The following is a 20,317-nucleotide window of genomic DNA, read 5'->3' on the forward strand; positions in this document are numbered from 1 at the left end:
GCCCACGAACTTTATCATATGCAAATGACAAGTACAGCAACTAAACTGTAATAGTAACATGCAGAAGTAGGTAAAGATATTGACATTTATCTGCTAATTAGCCCCTGGTTAGAGATATTTATTAATTTATTCAGCTAGCATATGTTAAATGGACTGTATTTATATAGCGCTTTTATGCACTGGCCAAAGCACTTTACAGGGAGATTATACACCATTCACACACCGATGACGACAAGGCTGCCACACAACGGCACTAATCAAGCCACCGGGAGCAATTTGGGGTTCAGTGTCAAATAGTCAAATAGAATGTCAAATAGTATAAGTTTTAGACAGTGAATCTTGGCCATACCTTCAGTTGTGTGTTTGTGTGCATCTGACAAAAGAGAATTGCTGCCATTGAACCAATGCCATGTTTCATGCACTTGTTACACACACAGCTGCAATATGAAAAGTCTTTTAATGCAACTTTTTATTTTTTTGTTTGTATGAATAAATATCGAATTTTTCTACATCGAGACAAAGAATTTGACTATTTTAACAAGTAATATAAGAAAATGTAGAGAATGTAGCCATTCTCAAGATACCACCACAAAGTTATTTCAGGGCAGAGAGCTGTTTGAGTTATACTTTGAACAGGCATTATTCCATTTAAAATGTATCTTGTCCTAAAGAAGGGTCTTTGGGACAACATTTGACCTTAGCTTCCCACTAATTTACCCACTGACTGAAAAAAAAAAAAATTTGGACAATGTTCTTGCATCTTAAAAACACGGCCAGACCAACACAAACACCACCTGTTGTGTTAAAAACCTAATTCCGGAAAAATATCTGTAATGAATTACTGTCTGGCATTGTGTATTTCAAGAGATAAAATAAACCATGAACTAATACATATGTCTTTTATTTTATTTTCTGTATTTCATGCCATTACAACACAACCATGATAGTCAGTGCTAACATTTTCATTGTCAACTGTGAACACACATTGCACTGTTGTGCATGGAAAACTGCAACATGGTACTATGATTCAATTTATCAGCTTATTACATCAATATAATTGATACGGTTTCTCTTTTATAACTTGCAAAATAAACCTAAATCAACAAATACACTCAACATTGAGAAGACTGTTCAGAACAAAGACCAATGGATGACAAAGATGGAAATAAAAATTCTATAATGGTGAAAGAAGTATTTAGGCACTTAGAAATACTGTGAGTCCTTGGCTACACTGTGCTTCATTCCATTGTACATGCATTTTATACTGTAGATGATCTTGATCCTGTCATGAGGAGTAAAAGGTTGCCTCTACAACAGGTGGAGCACATTAAAGAACAACCAATTAACGGGATTTCAAGTATTTCACAATACACCAATGTTCTTATTTACATGGGATCCTAGTGTTTTCTATCTATGTATTCTCATTGCATATCCTCTAAGACTCTAAGATGTCATTTTAACAACTATTATTGTACAAATTCTATGACAAACACACAAACTGAAACATCACAAGATACCACCAACACCCAGTATCCAGTATGTCACCAAACATGTGAAGGAGCTCTTTAGGTTACTATGTGAAGCAGGTAATATTTAAGAAATGAGCTATTTTTGGTGAAATGTTTATTTTCCTGTACTTTACATATCAAACCTGTGTTTTGTGTGACTTTCCTAGGTTTTCTCAGATCCTGTGTTTCCGTGGGCTCCAGTAACTATGATGGCAGCAAAGCCATTTGAGAAAATGACAGCATCAATTTTCTCTTCACCCGCTACTGTGCCCAGCGTTATTAAAGGGAAACGGTGCATGCATTGGCAGCTTGACTCAAACTAGGGATGTTTGTGTTGATTTGTCATGACTGAGATAATGGTATACTGTAGTCTGCCATCTCCATGTTTGATGAATCTGTCCTCCCCTTAAAAAGGGGCCTGGTAAGAAAGAAATGGAGTTGTTTACTGGGGAAGCAAACTGAAACAAGTGCCAGCTCTGACTCTGAAGGACTCCAGTAACCACAAAACATCAATAAGAGTCCACTGAAACGGACATTTAGTCTTGTGCTTCTAATCAGTACAGACTGAGTCTAACAACAGCTAACTGAGGACAACAGGAACACAGAACGTAGACGTCACAAACCAAAGGAAGAAACGTACAGTACAACACGACAACAACCTGTCCAAAGTCGAATTTGTTAATGTTCATGTTTGTTTATGGGCATAAACATGTTAGAAATGAAACAGAAACTGATGTGCTCACATAAGCAGTTTGGCCAGTTTGAAACCATGACAACTCCTGCATTAACCTGATGGTCGACAGTGTGGTTGTTCAGAGCCAAACCAGACAGACATGAACTGATGAGACTCTGAAGAACGCAAAGGAAACATATAGTTTGTCCTCCAAATTCAGAGAAAATTTGGGTTTTTTTGTTTGTTTGTGGCCAAAATTGGGGAAAACCTTTAAGCTGGACATCCTGTGTTGACTTGATATATTTGGTTCCAAACAGACGTCAGAGGACACCGATGCTGAGATGACACACAGCTACAGTGTCTCTGATGTCTGTCATCCCTTTGACAAAGCCCCTTTGACATGGCCAATATTAAAGAAAAGAAGTCAAATTGCAGTGAGTTTGAAGAAACAATTGAAAAGAAATACTATATACTTATATATATCGAAAACATTTTGCCATGTATTCATAGGAGGAAACAACTGTTCCTTGGTTAAGACTATGATTGAAGATATGGTTGCATTATTGTTGGTGCTGTGTACAGAGATGCCTCGATACACCCACTGTTAAAGGGACTGATATGACATAAGCATAGTGCAGTTCAGCTGTGGAAGGATATCAGTAAGAAATGACTGAAGATTAAACAGTTTTTCATGTAACATTGATGACAAACTGATAATACATTGCTACATATATCATCAGTGTTGTGCAAGTTCACACTTCGCAAGAGCTAGCTCAAAGTTCAGTTCACACACAATAAAATGAACTCGTTGACATTCATCATTCACAATTTTGAGTTTTGAACTAAGTTCATGTTCCCAGCGATGAACTAGTTCATGCTTATTTCTTCGGTTTTAATTTTCTAACTGGGCTGCTCTGAGCAGCAGGAAACGTTTTTTCAGTAGAACCTCCACCTACATGTCCATCCCGAACCCTGATGCCTGAATTGCCACTTGCACTGGGTATAATTGCAAAAAACAAAAAGAAGGTCGCTTGAAGCAGAATTTTTGTAGTGCACCAGGTGCAGCATACATGATATTTTTAACATTTTTACAAATTTTTGTTAACCACTTCATCACATGTGCATTAAAATACACCTGAAATAACCAAATAGGGCTCAGGTACAGTATTTTGCCCACTGCAGCTCTGCTTCACAAGGACACCCAAAAGGGAAGGAAGGAAATTTAGTTAATACAGGTTTGAAGTAGCTAATAAACCACTTCTATTCAATTGATTCATTCATTTGGGGAATTATTTCTGTACTGTGGATATTAGTGATATACTGTATACCTATCTGGACAATATTTGCCAGCGGAGCTCTGACCATCTTCTTCCAGTGAACTCATCGTTTTGCCACTGCTCTGTATTACTGAGCTATAGAACATTGTTATTACAGTTGTTCTCCATATTGAATGAAGCCTTTGCCCTTCATGCTCACCACCCTGCACATTACCGCTTATATTCATGTTATTTAGTTGATCCATAGAGTTCACCGTTAATGGAAAACATGAGTTCAATGAACGGCGCTCTTCTAGGGTATCCATGCACAACATTGCATGTCACCACAACCCAAATCCCATGACGTTTACAGCTCTGGTTCTATCACAGAACATATAGATGTTCAATTCATTTTAATACTGTTTATACGCTATTGAACTTGATCTTGTGAAGATTAGTTTAGAGTTCTCCACTTTCCCTGGTGTTGTAGGTCAGCTGTAGGCTCTATGGTCTACTCAGTGACTGGCATAACTGGCAACTGCCCCACTGGTACCACCATGCTCCAGAATACCATTTCATCATTATTTATAGACTACTTTATAATTGGAATGGTCATGAAACTGTGCAAGATGTTACAGTTTGGTGTGTAGGCTACAACATCTCACTTGAAAAATGTCAATAAAACAAGAAAATATCTGTTTTATTAAGAAAAGGATATCACTATTTTAAAAAACCATTAGAGCAAAGAATTTAGCAGAATTTGTTTTTATAAAGAAGCCAGCAATATGTCGCCTTAGTTTTTCCCAGAAACCCTCCGCTACCAGTAGGCTGAACTCCTCACCAATAAAAAGCAGTGCTACACAGGAGCAACCAAGCTGCCAAGTCTTTTTTTTTTTTTTTTAGCTTAAAAGCCTTGTTCCTAAATATGAAGCATCATTATTCATCAGTATGTTTATACTGTATATAAGACACAATACACAATGGGCCATGTGGTTACTGAAAAACATCACCAACTGGGGTGATATTATCTCCACAGAATGAATAATGTTGAATTTTGAATCAATAAATCATAATCTTGATTTAGTATCTCAGAACTTTCACCTAGAACATCAAACATTTACTTAGTATCACATTATTTTAAGTGAGCACTTTTATTTTTAATCATTCCTAACTTTACTTTAATTTGATTTTCTGGTCATAACTGGGCTCCCATAGCTCTTGTCCATAGCCTTGATGTGAGATGTCAGTAGTTTTTGCCAACTTGTCTGTCTTGTATTTGTCTTAATTGTGATTGTCTGAACCAAAAACAATCCACCACAGCTCACGGAAGGCAGGGGGACATTACTTTATATCCAGTGCCTGTATACCTCATATGCAGGTTTAATGGTCTAAAATATTACACAATAGAGATGAAATGGTCTGATTTAAAAATGCTTAAAATTCTGTCTGGAGCTGTCAATTTGTAAAGAGTCATATTTAAATGTTTATTGTGAAAAGCATTAAACATGCAATTGTTATAGCAAGTGTCTGCAAAAGTCAGTGAGATACTAACACAAGAGCTCTAGTAAATGGTGTATAGGGTGTTGTCTTAATATATAAGAAATATATTTCTTTGATCACATATTGCAAATTTTCATTTAAAAAATCCATTATCATGCCAATATTTAAACCTGAGATTCAAATTTTCAAAATTCCATAAGTAATTTTGTAGAAAAGACCATGTTGGGGTTAGACTATTGGACTTTGTGGCCTCCCTTCTCATATTATTTCAGATCTTTCATGAACACACTGTGGTAAGCACGTATAACAAAATTTCCAAAACTCAGGAGTTTTGATGCTCACATCACCTAAGTTTGAAATAGTAAACACTAAAAATGCGGGTCCTGATACATAAATATTTTGGTGTTCATTAGGTTTGTGGTGGATACAGTCACTCTGACACTGCTGTCAGACCACGGTGCTGATGTCATCAGCCTCGTCGGGTTTCTTGGGCTTGCTGGGGAGAGACTTGAGGTACTCCAGGTGGCGTCGGGCATCCTCCTGGTTTTGACGAACATAATACACCACATATGAAATGACCATGGCAAACCAACCGAACATGGTCACAAGCATAGCATAGTCTGTGGTCCTTTTGGCCAGGTTACACAGGTCAGTATCCACTGCCAAGTATGGTCTTCCCTCCTGGTCATGAAGCTCCGAGCTCCTGCAGAGAACACGGGCTGCAGCCTCGTGGTTATGAGCCATTCCGCCAATAGCCTGCTGGAGGGCGCAGTCACAATGCCAGGGGTTATCATCCACAATAACACGAGCCTTGAGCCGAGCAAAGGCTTCCTTGTGTACGCTAGTGATGCGGTTGTGGGAGAGGTCCAGCACCTGTAAAGTCCCTTCTAGGCCACTGAAGGCCCCTTCTCCTAAAGTCTCCACCGCATTGTATGAAAGGTTGAGCTCCCTCAAAAGCCTCAATCCATGGAAGGCCTGGTCAGGCACAGCTCCTATCTGGTTGTGGTCTAGCCTCAGCAGGACGGTGTCAGCTGGGAGGCTGGGGGGGATCTCTTTGAGGCGTGACTGACTGCAGGTAACATTGAAGCCATGGAGGTGGGAGTCACGTTGGCAGATGCATCCCTTTGGACACATGCTAGCCGAGGGAAAGCACAGGGCCATCAGGACAAGGCTCTGAAGGAGCAGGCACATGGGGATGGAGTGCGACAGCCACAGGTCCAGCAGAGTCATACTGACCAGCGGTCAGCAGCATCCCGCCTGAGGCCACAACACCACCACTGGTCCCCTACACACATCTCATACTGGCAGCTGGTCCTCACTGTCTGTCCACTGGAAATACAGGAGTGTGAACTGATCTTATCATGCTGTGCTGAGGCCTGAAACAAGATCAAACAGGAAAACAGGTGAACCACTGAAGATGAAAGGTTGCCCATAACCTGCTTGTATTCTAGTGTGACATTTTATGAAGCTCAAAATATTTCAGTTTTTGGTGAAATTGTCATAAATGTATAAATTCAATTCTTTGTTTATTATTGATGTCATAATTAAAGGTGGTATTGCACTGGACTACATTATATTCAGAGGTGTTCCTAATATTCTGACCCTCTCATGTCTGTAGCTGGGAGGACAAAAATATAACGATACCTGTTGATGTTTATAATGCTGTCTCTTGTGTGTGAATACAGTATGTAACAATGATTTTGCCTTAAGAGTCAATCAATTTCAAATCAGTTTTATTTGTGTTGCACCAAATCACAACACTGTTTGAGGACACTTTACAAAGTAAGGTCTAAACATTACTGTTATTATTATTATTATTATTTTAGAGGAAAAACCCAACAAATCCCCCTTGAGCAGCACTTGGCAACAGAGGGGTGGAAAAACTCCCTTTAACGGAAAAACCTCAGACAGACCCCGACTCTTGGTGGGCGGCCTTCTGCCTCAACCGGTTGGAGTGAGTGGATAGAGAAGAAAGAGAAAAAAAGCAGTAAGACACAACAAACAAACAAACACTGGGCAGCTTGATGTGACTGCTCATCAGAAACATAAAGCTCCAGAGCCAGGACTACCTTCAGAAAGGTACAGGGAGAGAGAGGACACACTACGGGAGAGAGGAGACACACAGTTAGTGATGTGTAATGGTGGCATATAGATGCATGGAGAGAAAGGAGAGAAACTCAGAGCATCATGGGGGCCCCCAGCAGCCTAGGCCTATAGCAGCATAACTAAGGGAAGGCTCAGGGTCACCTGATCCAGCCCTAACTATAAGCTTTATCAAAAAGGAACGTCTTAAGTCTAATCTTAAAGGTAGAGAGGGTGTCCGCCTCCCAAACTGAGACTGGGAGTTGGTTCCATAGGAGAGGAGCTTGATAGCTAAAGGCTCTGCCTCCCATTCTCCTTCTGTGGACTCTAGGAACCATAAGTAAACCTGCACTCTGAGAGCGAAGTGCTCTGTTAGGATGATAAGGCTCTACGAGGTCTTTATGATACAATGGAGCCTTGTTATTAAGGGCTTTGTATGTTAGGAGAAGGATTTTAAATTCTATTCTGACTTTTACAGGGAGCCAGTGGAGAGAAGCTAATATGGGAGAGATATGATCTCTCTTGCTCGTTCCTGTCAGTCCTCTGGCTGCAGCATTTTGGATTAACTGGAGGCTTTTTAGGGAATTATTGGGACATCCTGATAGTAAAGAGTTACAGTAGTCCAGCCTGGAAGTAACAAATGCATGGACCAGTTTTTCAGCATCACTTTGAGACAGGATGCTCCTGATTTTTGCAATATTGTACAGGTGAAAGAAGGCAGTTCTAGAGACTTGGTTTATGTGTAATTTAAAGGACATATCCTGGTCAAAAATGACTCCAAGGTTCCTCCCAGTAGTACTGAAGGTGAGAGCTATGTCATCTAAAGTAACTATATGATTAGGAAATTTATGCTGTGCTTCCTGATAATATTGCCTAAAGGGAGCATGTATAAAGTGAAGAGAATTGGACCTAACACAGAGCCCTGTGGAACGCCGTGACTAACTTCAGTTTGTGTGGAACATTCGTCATTAACATGAACAAATTGAAATCTTTCTGATAAATAAGATTTGAACCAACTTAGCGCAGTTCCTTTAATCCCAATAACATGTTCAAGTCTCTGCAGTAAGATGCAGTGATCAGTGGTGTCAAAAGCAGCACTGAGATCTAAGAAGACAAGTATGGAGACAACTCCTTTATCTGAGGCTAGGAGAAGATCATTGGTGACTTTTACTAGTACAGTTTCAGTACTATGATCGACTGTAAATCCAGACTGACAATCCTCATCAAATCATTCTTGTGCAATTGGTCACATATGACTTCTAATGCAGTTTACTGAAAAACACTGATATTTTGTCCCTCCACTGTATATATGTACAGAAGACCTGGGATCACAGACTGAGAAAACAGACTGGAGAAATGTTGCGCAAGCCACGGATGACCCCAGAGGGCATTCTTATCTCCACTATGAAACTCTCAAAAGGAATGAAAGAACTGAAATTAAAGCTCAGATCCAATAATGGAGCCACAATCATGAGCTGCATATGTGACTCAGACACTTGTGCACACACTCATTTACTCTGCACTCCTCATTTCTTTGGACACAACTGACTTTCATCCAACATAAGGACAAAGCATCTATTTTTCTCGACTGTTAACTCTGATATATTTTCTTAACACATGTAACTTGAAATGTAATCTTGTGTAATATGTAATAATGCTCAGGCTAATTATTTTACATGTTAGATTTTATGAATATATTGGAAATCTTTAAAGCTACATATACAGATGGGAGCCAAATTAAAGGAAAAAACTATTAAACCAACATCAGTCTTTTTGTCTTACTCAAGTCAAATAGGTGTTATTCCCAAAATGTTGAAATGGTTTTCTATAATTCTGTGTAATAATGTGGAGTGTCTCACTCTGTCCTTTACATTTCACCTTTGAACAACAGTCAGCTGTTTTTAATTAAGATTACAGTCTTCACATAACCACTGCCTAGAAGTTTTAGTTGCCAAAATGTAACTATATTGTACTAGGAAATACTCATATTAATCACTTTTAGTCATTTTCACAAGGCAAACTGACAAACAACTTGAATGTTGCTTTGAAATAAGGTCTTTTGAATGTACGTCATGGTAGACATGTGTAGTATGTATTTAAAAATTCCAAACAACTTGCTGTGAAACATGAAGGAAACCAAGCACCCAGTGTGAGAAGGTGTGACCTCCACAACCTCTGTTCCCTCTGTTCTATCACTCTGCATTTGATATTACACATGAAAAATACTGAGCTGTGCTGGCTGAAAAGGATCCTTCTTCACTTGAAACAGAGAATAGTCTGTTCTCTCCTCTTCCTCTCAGTGAGTCACGACTGCACATAACCTGCATTACTACAGTGTCAGCCCTTCATATCCAATCTACAGGTTGCACAAGCTAAAACCTTTGCTCTATTTGAATCCAATTCATAGTTGAGTATCTGAAAGCCTCCATTTGGCATTTGGTAAACCCCAAATTGAACACAGGAGGATTAGCAGATTATTTATTAAAAGTATTCTGAAATCAGAAGTTTTTGGAAGGTAGGAAGAAATTGATGTTTCTACACAGAATGGAAACCAATGCAGCTGAGATATCTCTTGTTTCATGTCAGGAGATCACAAGGATCGCCTCCTCAGAATTAAAATTTGTTTCCAGTATTTCAAGTGTTCTTGGCCTCCTATTATTATTCACTGATTACGTTCCAGTCAGCTAAGGTGCCAAATGACTCTAGCCTGACATGGGGAAAGGAATTAAATCAAATCAAATCAAATGAAATTTTATTTGTATAGCACCAAATCACAACAAAAGTCATCTCAGGACACTTTACAAAGTAAGGTCTAGACCTTACTGTTATCAATATTATTACATAGGGAAAACCCAACAAATCCCCCTTGAGCAAGCACTTGGTGACAGTGGGGAGGAAAAACTCCCTTTAACGGAAGAAACCTCTGACAGACCCCGGTTCTTAGTGGGCGGCCTTCTGCCTCGACCGGTTGGGGTGAGTGGATAGAGGAGAGACAAAGGAAGAAAAGCAACAAGAAATGTCCCATTGACAGAGACAGAACAATAGTGCTGAGAGTATTTAAGAAACCTACCACGGAATGTCAGAACTAAACACTTATGATGGCACGAGAAGCCCTCAAAAACAGTTTTTACTCATTTCAGCATTGGGCATATTACCACCTACCACCTACCTTTTCACTGTCAGTGTTCTACTAAACCAGGTTGTTAGATAACCTAATATTAAATTTTACTCTTTTCTTTGTCCCCCTCTCTCTGTGCAAAAGAACACACGGTTAATGCACCTTTAAAATCAAGATCCCACCTGGGTTCATACACTGCATTCCTCTTTGCTCTTGTGTTATAACACAGCTCTACTTGTAAAGGAGATAAAATTAGGCAAATTGTATCAAAAAGTCTGGTAATCAGTATGTTTGTGCTTTACCTGATAGGGGGAGTTCAGAATCATTAGGCATGTGGTGAGAAGCACTTAGTTCGCATTCACACAGACATTTTCCCTGCGTTGCCCAAAACCAGCAGGATCAAGCAGAGCCATAGTCCGTGATGGATAATAAGGTAGGACTGGCAGGTCTGATGCACTAAAATCTCACAGCAAAGCTGCTTCACTGCAACTACAGGTTGGATCGTGAATGAAGGTTGGACCTGTGAGAATGAAGGATCACATGCTGTCTATCATTTAACAGTATTGGGTAACAGCTGTGCTACCAGGTCTTATGTTTTCTATGAGAATGCATATAGTCACTTGAAAAAGACTGATAGGCTTAAAGTTAAGGCATCCGCAAAGGGGAATGCTTGTTTAAAGGCTCACAATTAGACCAGTTTTTATATCCACAGTCTTACTGATAAACACATAGGTTTGTCATTTGTGAATGACAAGGTAGTTTATTCTTTAAAGTGGAACTAATCACGAATTTATATCAACAACAGATTAATGTGAAAGGGGTCACTTACGGTGATGAACCCAGGGTAAATTCAGTCAATTATCTGCAGTTTTCCTCAGTTCTGTAAAGCTTTTAAGCATTTTTCAGTTCACTGTTTAGGTTTTACAGCCTGCTAAGTTACTGTTTGGTTCAGTCTCAGTGCTCTCATCACTGTCATTTCCAGGCACAGCAGGAAGCTATTTTCAGCATAAAAAGCTGTGCACGACCAGCCCCACAGTAAACAGCAAACAAAGGTAGCAACTAGCTGGTGAATGTAGTGGAGCATTTAGCATTTAAAGAGCCAGCTGCCTTTTGCCCCTCAGTGGTATGGGGCCAAAATAAATGCCGTATTTCTTTGAAGACTCCAAACCCAGCAGGGCTCTGAGATCCCTAGGAAGCAGTCATCTGGTAGAGGCTCGGCTCAGAACCAAACAGGGTGAAGCTGCTTTTAGCTACTGTGCTGCACACAGATGGAACCAGGACCTTAGATGTGCCCCAACTCTGCCAGCTTCAAGTCTGAAAACTGAAAGCTCTGCTGTTCTCCTGTCCCTTTGCTTGACTGGTTTCTGTGCTGCACTTTCTGCACTGTAACTGCTAAATAATTTACTTTCACTTTGCCTATTTGTTTTTATTTTTGTTTTATGTGTTTTATCTCATTTTTTTTACCATCATTTTGTCTTATTTTATTCTCGTTTTAATGTTTATTGCTTTTAATGCTGTTATTGTTTTCCTTTGCCTATGTAAAGCACTTTGAATTGCCTCTGTGTATGAAATGTGCAATATAAATTAAGCCACCTTGCCTAGTAAGTATCCACACAAACTAAAGTAGGAAACAGGTTTACTTGTAGTCACAGGGAGAGAAGCAGTTCATCTCCAAGCAGGCAGGCCAGGCAAACATCTCAAATAAGAGGGAGACAATATAATCAGATCCTGTGAGTGACTAAGGTCCATAAACAATAACGGCAAACAGGAAACTAGGGACAGGCAACTGATAGTTATGGCATGTGTGGCACTAAAGCCTCAGAACTTGTGTCGAGCAGAGGGTGCGGTTCCAAATAACACCTCAGTTCGAAGCTTGTGTTGTTTCCCTGATTATCATGTGACCAATAACAAGTGAGACCCCACTTTACCGGACGGGACTCATTTACTTTGTGCTTTGAATGGCTTAAGTAAAAGCTATACTTCTATCAGAATACTGTGTGCCCCTTGTCGCACAACATATGTCAGGCACTGTCTTATTTGAAATGGAGTCACTGAGAAAGACATCCTATCTGAAAACATTTTAGACTGATTCTTATTCCTCAATAAAAACCAATAACAAATGCCCTCATCTGTTACACAAACACACAAGACATTTAAGCATTTTTACTGTCCACAAAACTATTGATCGATCACAATTAAATAGCGTACAGTAGTGGTCAGCCGATATTGGGTTATATATGGCCGAGGCAGATGGCAGTTTTCAGAGAGCAGGGAGGCCAGTGGCTGATATGTCAACATCATGTTGTTTTCAATTTTTGCATCAAATAAAATACAATTATTTATAATAACAAATGAGGCACAAATTTGCTTAGCTTAAACAAACATGTATTTAAACTAATGAATTATGAAAATATTTGAATTATTTCAAGTATTTGAAACAAAAAATGAGCACTGTCTCAGTTTGCAACCCTCTGCACTTCCCATATTATTAAAAAAGGTTCACATGTAGCCAAGAAACTAAATTTTGTAAAAACTAGGATTACCACTTCGGGGTTGTGTGCCTCTGCCAGCCATTCAAATTCATAGGTACGAAACAGAAGTGAGGTCACCAAAATCCAATCAGGTCATCCTTGAGTCCAAGTGAACCCTATGGACCAAATCTGAAGAAATTCCCTCAAGGTGTTCCTGACATATCTTGTTCAAAAGAATCACATGGATGGACAGAGGTGCCTGCAGACATTTGCTGTTAATCAGCTTCATGAGCACAAACATTGGCCAATGGCAATTATCTAAAAATGTCAAATATTGGTCCAGTTAATTACCCAACAGATCAATCAAACAATCTACCACTATTGTATACCTAATTATAACATCCCTGACAACTGTTGGTAGACCCGTTTACACTGCCCATTTAAGGTGGGATTATTGCTCCAATTTTCCACCAAGCCATTCTGTATAAACATTTCCAAGCTGGCATGGGGGGGTCAATGCTGACCCTCCTTTATTCCCTCATGAGAGATAGTAAAACTGGTGCGACTGTTCTGCCTCAGCCTCTGTGTAAATGAAAGAGGCTTGGGGTTTGTGGGTGTAGGTGTGTGAAGTTTTGATGAAGTGTTGTTTCTGCAATGCGCTTCCATGGAATAAAAATTTTAACATTGCTCTCAAGAAATATAACTTGTAACCATAATCATTAATATGCTGCATGACAAGTTTGAGTTCAAATCATGTCGTAAATGTGCAGGAAAGCAAAAGCACATACCTACTCTGTCAGTTGTTGATATAAAGTGATCATTACCGGTATGCTTTGTATTTCTGACATATCTGGTAAAATACACTGCATATACTGTATGCATGAGAATATGTCATGCTGGATGTCACATTAAATGTCACACTTCTAATACCAGAATTCCAGGATCTGTGTGCAAGGCACACAAAGGCGGCATCAGGTTGGCTTTCTTAGTTCAATGTAAACAGGAAAAGACACAATGCAGAGGGCCAGCTTACTGCCAATACAGGAGAATCTAAAAGAGGCAAATGAAGACTGCAGCATTACTATCTGCTCCATGTCCATAGCAGTGTAGTGCAGCACAGAACCTGTGATGTCAGGTTCTGTTTGCTATAAAAGATCTTTCCACTAGATGTCAGTAGTTTATAATGAGCTCTTAAACGAGTCTTCAAGAAATTAACCTCTGGTGAAACTGGCTGGGAAGCCTCAAAACCGAAATAAAGCTTCATCTTCCTATCAGTAGCTACTGACCAGAACTTCAGAAGGAATAAAATGTCCAACGCAGATTAATCCAATCGTTCAAATAGGGAATGGACATAATTGAAGTATAAGGGAGAAAACTGGTACAAAACAAATGCTGGAGAGTCAGGAGAGACGTTGCCTTCAACAATAATCTGGCCGTGAGTGAACGCTGCTGACTTAAATACCTAGTGGTGGACCGCGCTGTTAGAAGGCAGGGCAGAGTAGGTAATCAGAGCAGAAAACTGGTACAGAGATGGGCTGGGTCTAACATATTGACTGTATGTAAGATGGACAGTCTGACAGTGCCCAGAAGTGAAGCCACCATGACTCGATCACCCCCTGTTGATGCCACCGGAGATCGTAAATCATGACTTGACACCTCAGTTTGACAGAAGCAGGACTCAACTCTAATACATTGTCCCAGAGGTCATTTCTGTCATATTTGGTAGACATGATCATGCCGATGTGTGTAGAAGTGGTAATATTTCTGGTAAGGTTGTTATTAATAAAAGGGGGTGTATTTCAGTTTATTCAGTTTATTTATTTGGCCTGACACATCACCCAACTAATCAGTCACTATTGCTTAGAATCTGGTTGCAAAATGCTAAGGTGGCAGACATCGTATTCATGATATTTTGGCTTCACTTTTGCATAGTGGAGAGAAGTGGTGATGCATTTCCATATTTACATACAGTCATTGGTCTAACACAACAGGGCAAACATGGGGTGAAGACAGAGCAATGACCGGGATTTTGAAAGGATTAGCTAAAAAATCAATAGTGCACAGATAGAAATAGTTATAAACTGATATCTGTCAGTAGAACATTTTGAGATGGAGACTGGTAGAAAAAGTCCTAGACATACTGTAGCTCTCCTCACCTGCAAACTGTCAGTTCAGCAACTCTACTATGAACATGCCATTATACAAACTGTACCACAGAGGTAAGTAAAATATATTACATTAAGCTTACAGTAGCCTGCACTGATTTGGTTCAGCCTAAACACAAGCAATAGCACTGACTATGAATTTTAATTTAAGCTTTCAAGATGGACTCCCCTGTTATTCCATCAGTGTTATCATACCAGAGTAAAACGCCAGGATCCATATGAAAACGAGCTCAAAGTCAGTGATACCATGTTTGGTTGTGACTACACATTGACACTCTGCTTATTAAACACTGAAAGGAGACAATAACTGTGGCAGGGTTTGGCGCGTCTGTCAGGTGTCTGGTTGCCGCCTTCTGAATCATGTGTGAAATAATCCAATATGGATTAACATACTGTAACTCGTTTTGACCGGGTGGACCCGAGGACACCCTGGACAGCAGGGATACATCGGGAATCCCTGATCCAGCTGTTGCCTCACATGTGGAATACCTCCCTGCGTTAACCCGACCGTTTAATTGCTGCATGCATTTGATCCCTTTAAAGCTCCCCAGATACTGCAAAAACAGTCTGTGGTGTCTGTGACCAGGGCAAACATCAGCAGACAGCAGGACAATATGCTCCCCATACTGACGTAATGTCAACAGAATTTCCAGTCAATAAAACCTCACACTGTCTGAACTGTGGCTCCATACATATTATACATGGAAAGAACGTCACACAAAACCCAACCGAATAATTTCTTATTTTAATATATTCATCTTAATCGGCGAGTCATGATTCCACTAGTTGGAAAGTAAGTGCCATGATCAGAATCAGTATGAGTGATACTGTAAATCGGCATCCAATTAACACACCCAGCAGCAGTTCCTTTCTCTCAGCTTTAACTTTTATCACACTGGTAACTGCCGCCCTCCGTGGTGCATATTATCGGGAAAAGATGGCAAGAAACTGCAGGCGACGTAGCAATACCGCCGGATTGTGCAAGAAATAAATGTTTTATCGTAAGTTCTTTGTATGCCGAATTAATGCATGGTTTTTAATCTCTTGAAATTTACATTTGTTTTTATTTTATTCGTTGTGTCATTCCAGTAATTGTGAAAAAAAATCATGAATTTGATTATTTACAATGGCGTCTGGCAAGACGTTCCCTGTGAAAATATCACGCATCAGCCTTACCTTAACTGCCGACACCAAATCAATTCTTTATGTTCTATAATTGTCAGAAAAAAACAGACTCCAAAATGCCCAACAGAAGAACACATTTTTAACCATCCCACTGTTATAAATATAGAATATATAAAAACTATTCTTCCATGCAAAAATGAATGAGGGCAGAGACCATAGCAGAGGACAGACAGTAGGCTACAAACATAATACAGCAGAGGCAGGCATCGGAGCAACAGGCGCCACAAGTCTCCTCACCTGCAGTCAGAGTCATAGCTGCTGTCAGTGTCCATGCCATAGGAAGCTGCTTGGACAGGCTGTGTGCGCAGCCTGCCTCCTGAAATATCCGCTCATCAATGGTCAAGTCTCAGGATGAATTTGCATCTTTACCTTTCAGTATCAAACACCGCACCGGAGTGAGTGGGGAGAAAGGGAGGGATTCGATGTGAAAAGTCACCGGGTACCACAGGCAACAACACTTCCGGTCTTAGACTTTGGTATAAAATGCAAATTGATTAGTTACGCAGGGGAGGAAAGTAACTCAAGTACTGTGTTTAAGTACAACTAAATAAAATAATACACATATAATTAGCTCCAAATTTATGGACTGCAAAATTAAATGTGATGTACACAGTGATTGCAATCAAATAATATGATTTCATCTGAGATGTGCCATTCCACATAATGAGTACTTTTACTTTTGGTACTTTCAAGAGTATTTTCCAACACTGGATTTATGTAACATAAAAAATGGCTATTTTATCATTAAGGGGGACTTAATGGAGGACAAATGTGAATACATTTAGTTGTTGTTGACTGGATAATAACAAAGAGAAGTTATAGAGTTGAATTCTTGCCTATGCCCTGTCTGCTGGAAAATAAACTAAACAACCAGACAACTTGGAAAACGAAAAGGAAACTGGTTTAAAACTGGACTTCATCACAGAACACCTCATCCTCATATGCTGAACCAGATCCAACTCAAATCAGACTTTGAGTCAGGTTTGGCTGCGCCTGCCTTCTCACTCCCCTCCCTCTGTTTTTGCTCCCTTACCTTGATGACGTTATCCGACACACCTGTGCTTCATATCCCCTGATTACCACCAGCTGCACCTGATTAGTTCTCCCTATTTATTCCCTGCTCTACGTTCACTCCCCTGCCAGTTCTTTCTAGCGTTATCAGGCCCGTTTGTTTCCCCGTTCTCTTTTACTGTATAGTATCTTCACGTTTTGTCGCCCTAGCTCTGTTCCAGTCTTTAGCTCCATTGTTTTATTCCTCCTCGCCTCTGTCGCTTCTCCGGACCACGGACCTCCTCTACCCGGCTCCTTCTCCACCATGCAGGTCGATGCACAGTCTCCTACTAACTGTATGTACAAACTCTGTTTTTCCTCAGTACTTTCCACCACGACCAGCCCAGGAGTGAGTCCCAGCGTCCGCAGCCCGGTCTTCTCCTCATCATTCAGCCACTGACTGTATTCACTTCTGCAGCTCGACACCCGGTCCCACTAGACAGTACCACAAGATGAGGCAAGCCCTAAGTCTAGATGTGGGCTACACAATGTAATGTTGGACCTATAGTGTCTTAGCTGGTCTGTTATTTTGTGTTTACTTGTATTATAATTTTTTTCTTGTAGTTTATTTATCTGATTATTTTCATCTTTAATCCCACATTTACTAACCCTAACCCTGTGGCCTGACCCCAGATGAATGGTTGATGATAGATAGATGGGCCATACCACTTTCCAGCCTGTTTTAGACACTGTCAACTTTCAGGCTGCTGAAAGTGTGAAATAATGAAAGCAGCTGGACTGCTGTCAGAGGTTCTCCTATCTGGAGGATTTGGCTTTATAATGATAAAAATAATACTTTGAATATAATAGCATGCAGTAATTTGAGCTATTTCACCAGTTTATGAACCTTTAACAAAATCATCTATTTAGCTTTTTCACTATATTTTTCAGTTCATTTATTCATTATTTTACCAGGCTGTTTTAACATTAACACTATCCATTTTTTTGCTAGGTCTTTCAACCAGTTACCCATTCGCTTTAGCACATTTTAACCATTTATCCAATATTTCAAACAGTTTAATTATTTCAAATTGTTATGGCTTTAATTACTTAACTGAAAAAAGTTGTCATCTAACACGCTTTGACAGTAGGAAATCTGATAGAGTACATCTTTAAGATGTTGTCTGAAGCAAATACCTTCACCAGAGGCACAATCAGAAAAAATGTGCAACAAATAGAAGTCAAATAATTTAAACATGCTTGTCTTTTTTAAGACGAGCTCTCTTAGGCCCCTTTAGCTCTCTGATGTCTGAATGCTGTGCTGCTCCCCGATGTGGAATATGGCCTCCTTTATTTTGAAGGCAGAATCATGTGGTTTCCTGTGGCTAAGTGTAGCAGCTTGATGCAGCTGTGATGTTCACCAAATGAATTGAAAGTCATGATTTGGCAGACGGGTAAAAAGCCCCTGCATATGGGTGTGTATGTGTGTTTTCCAAAGAATTTCCAAAGGTTGGGTTTATTACTGTAGTTATTTTGTTATAGTTGCTTCTGGGGTGGTGTGCAGGAGTGAGCTGGGCCTTATCTGAGATGACCTCACACCAGGGATTACAGGCACATCATCTATCTGTCTATACAGAATAGCTATGCACTGTACTTTATAAAAGCTTTAATCCTGCACCTCAAAATGAAACAGTTGTAAAATAAAGTGAGTGACATTTCTCATGAAATTGTTCTGATCTTACAGCAGGTCACGCCAACCCAAAAGGAACCAGCACCATGTATTCCTACCAGTCCAGACGGTGACTGTCTGCCTGGCAGCCACAATCATAACTGGGTGTGGGGTTCACATTTGTTGTGCTGTTTTGTAAAACACTTTCCAGCAGCCCTCACTCAACTCAGATCTTGTGATTTTTATTTTGGCTCTGCGCGTGGATTCACTAATCATAGCAATTCAGCTTGAATGGATCTTAAATGCTGGTGTGTCCAGACTAAATCCAAATCAGATGCCAAAACACTACAGAGCAGTTCTCAGAGTGAGCCTGGAGCTTTGGGGCCCATAAAGGTTTGTGAGCCCCAGAGCAGGTGCTCAGTTTGTTGGATATGAAACCAGCAGTTTTCTTTCTTACAAAGTATGTTGTCAGTAGGGCTGTGAGTGAAATTATTGAACTTGATCTTATTGTTGTGATTGTAGCTGACCTACTGGTATCATCATGACCCTGGTCCACGCCTTATTAAGAATAATGAAATGACTCATGAGACTGGCTATTATAAAACTTGGTTGACTTTTAAATCCCTCAGCAACTCTTTAATCACAAGGAACTAACTCTGCTCGACTGAATCGTGTATTTATTACAACCACTACATCTCCAGAAGGCTCCTTATATGGTGCTAGAGGAAAGAGAAATATATATGCTTAGGAGGCTTTTCTCTGCTCAGTACACAGCTCATGATGCTATCCATCTGGTGTGAAACAGTGGTTCCTGTTCAAATGTCATGGAGTGACACAAGTGAGTGTTTCCATTTACAGTTTCAGTATCATACAAATATTTACACACAGGAACCTGACAGAAGAAACAGTTTGGCTGTAAGTTGTTTCATCCTCACTAAAGGAATATCAGCAACTCATAAATCATTTGTGAATCATTTTTAAATTTGGGTGATACACTGGCTTCTTGCTGTTTCTTTGAACACCAGCAGGGTGGTAGAGTCTCAGCGGATGATACACAGGCTACAGAGGGATGGCGGAGTGTTTGAGAGTGGAGCACAGATGGAGGGATTTCTTTAGCTGGCGCTGGTCAGACAGTATGTCCTTGATTTCAGATCTGTTCAAAGAACATCAGAAGTTAGGTATTCATGGATGAGTCTATGTTTATTTATGCAATTTGTTTGTTCATCTAGAAATGACCATCCTGCCTGAGCCCAGTTATCTGTTGTTCCATCAGCTGGTCAGTCTGCCCATCCACCTGTCTGTCAGATGCTTTGGTCCAGAGCTCACCACAGGTACCTGCCAGATATCCATGACACTGACTATGGATATTCAAGGTTACCTGAGGATGAGTCCAAATCTTTTTGGCAACAACATGACCTTTTGATGAGCAGTGCCATTGACAGCATCACTTTGGTATGGATATTGTTCCAGCAGACTGAGCTTTAAAGTTTGGTCATCTGTTACTTTTTGTGTAGTGCCATCAGGCCAAGATTACCACTTTTTCAAAGTTCCATTCTTTATTTCTTGAGGTCTAGACCATCTCCATAGGTGGTCCTAGATGCGCCTGATATCCAGTATTAGATCATGTGACCTCTGTCAGAACAGTCGGTTTGGAATTCATATTTTTCTTTTCACCATCTCACCCCTCTGCGCCTGTACAT

General features: G+C 40.0%; 1 protein-coding gene across 1 annotated transcript; it reads right to left on the bottom strand.

The window, feature by feature from the left end:
• Positions 1 to 619: 619 nt before the first annotated feature.
• On the bottom strand, positions 620 to 16,388 carry lrrc3b (leucine rich repeat containing 3B). The gene is made up of 2 exons (XM_020620844.1): positions 16,196 to 16,388; positions 620 to 6,313 (listed from the first exon to the last, which is right to left on the bottom strand). The coding sequence occupies exon 2, from the start codon at positions 6,165 to 6,167 to the stop codon at positions 5,385 to 5,387; it is 783 nt and encodes a 260-aa protein (XP_020476500.1). The 5' UTR covers positions 6,168 to 6,313; positions 16,196 to 16,388; the 3' UTR covers positions 620 to 5,384.
• Between the last annotated feature and the right edge of the window lie 3,929 nt (positions 16,389 to 20,317).

Source organism: Monopterus albus, unplaced genomic scaffold, assembly GCF_001952655.1.
Source record: "Monopterus albus unplaced genomic scaffold, M_albus_1.0 scaffold249.1, whole genome shotgun sequence".
In the NCBI taxonomy this organism is placed as follows: domain Eukaryota; kingdom Metazoa; phylum Chordata; class Actinopteri; order Synbranchiformes; family Synbranchidae; genus Monopterus; species Monopterus albus.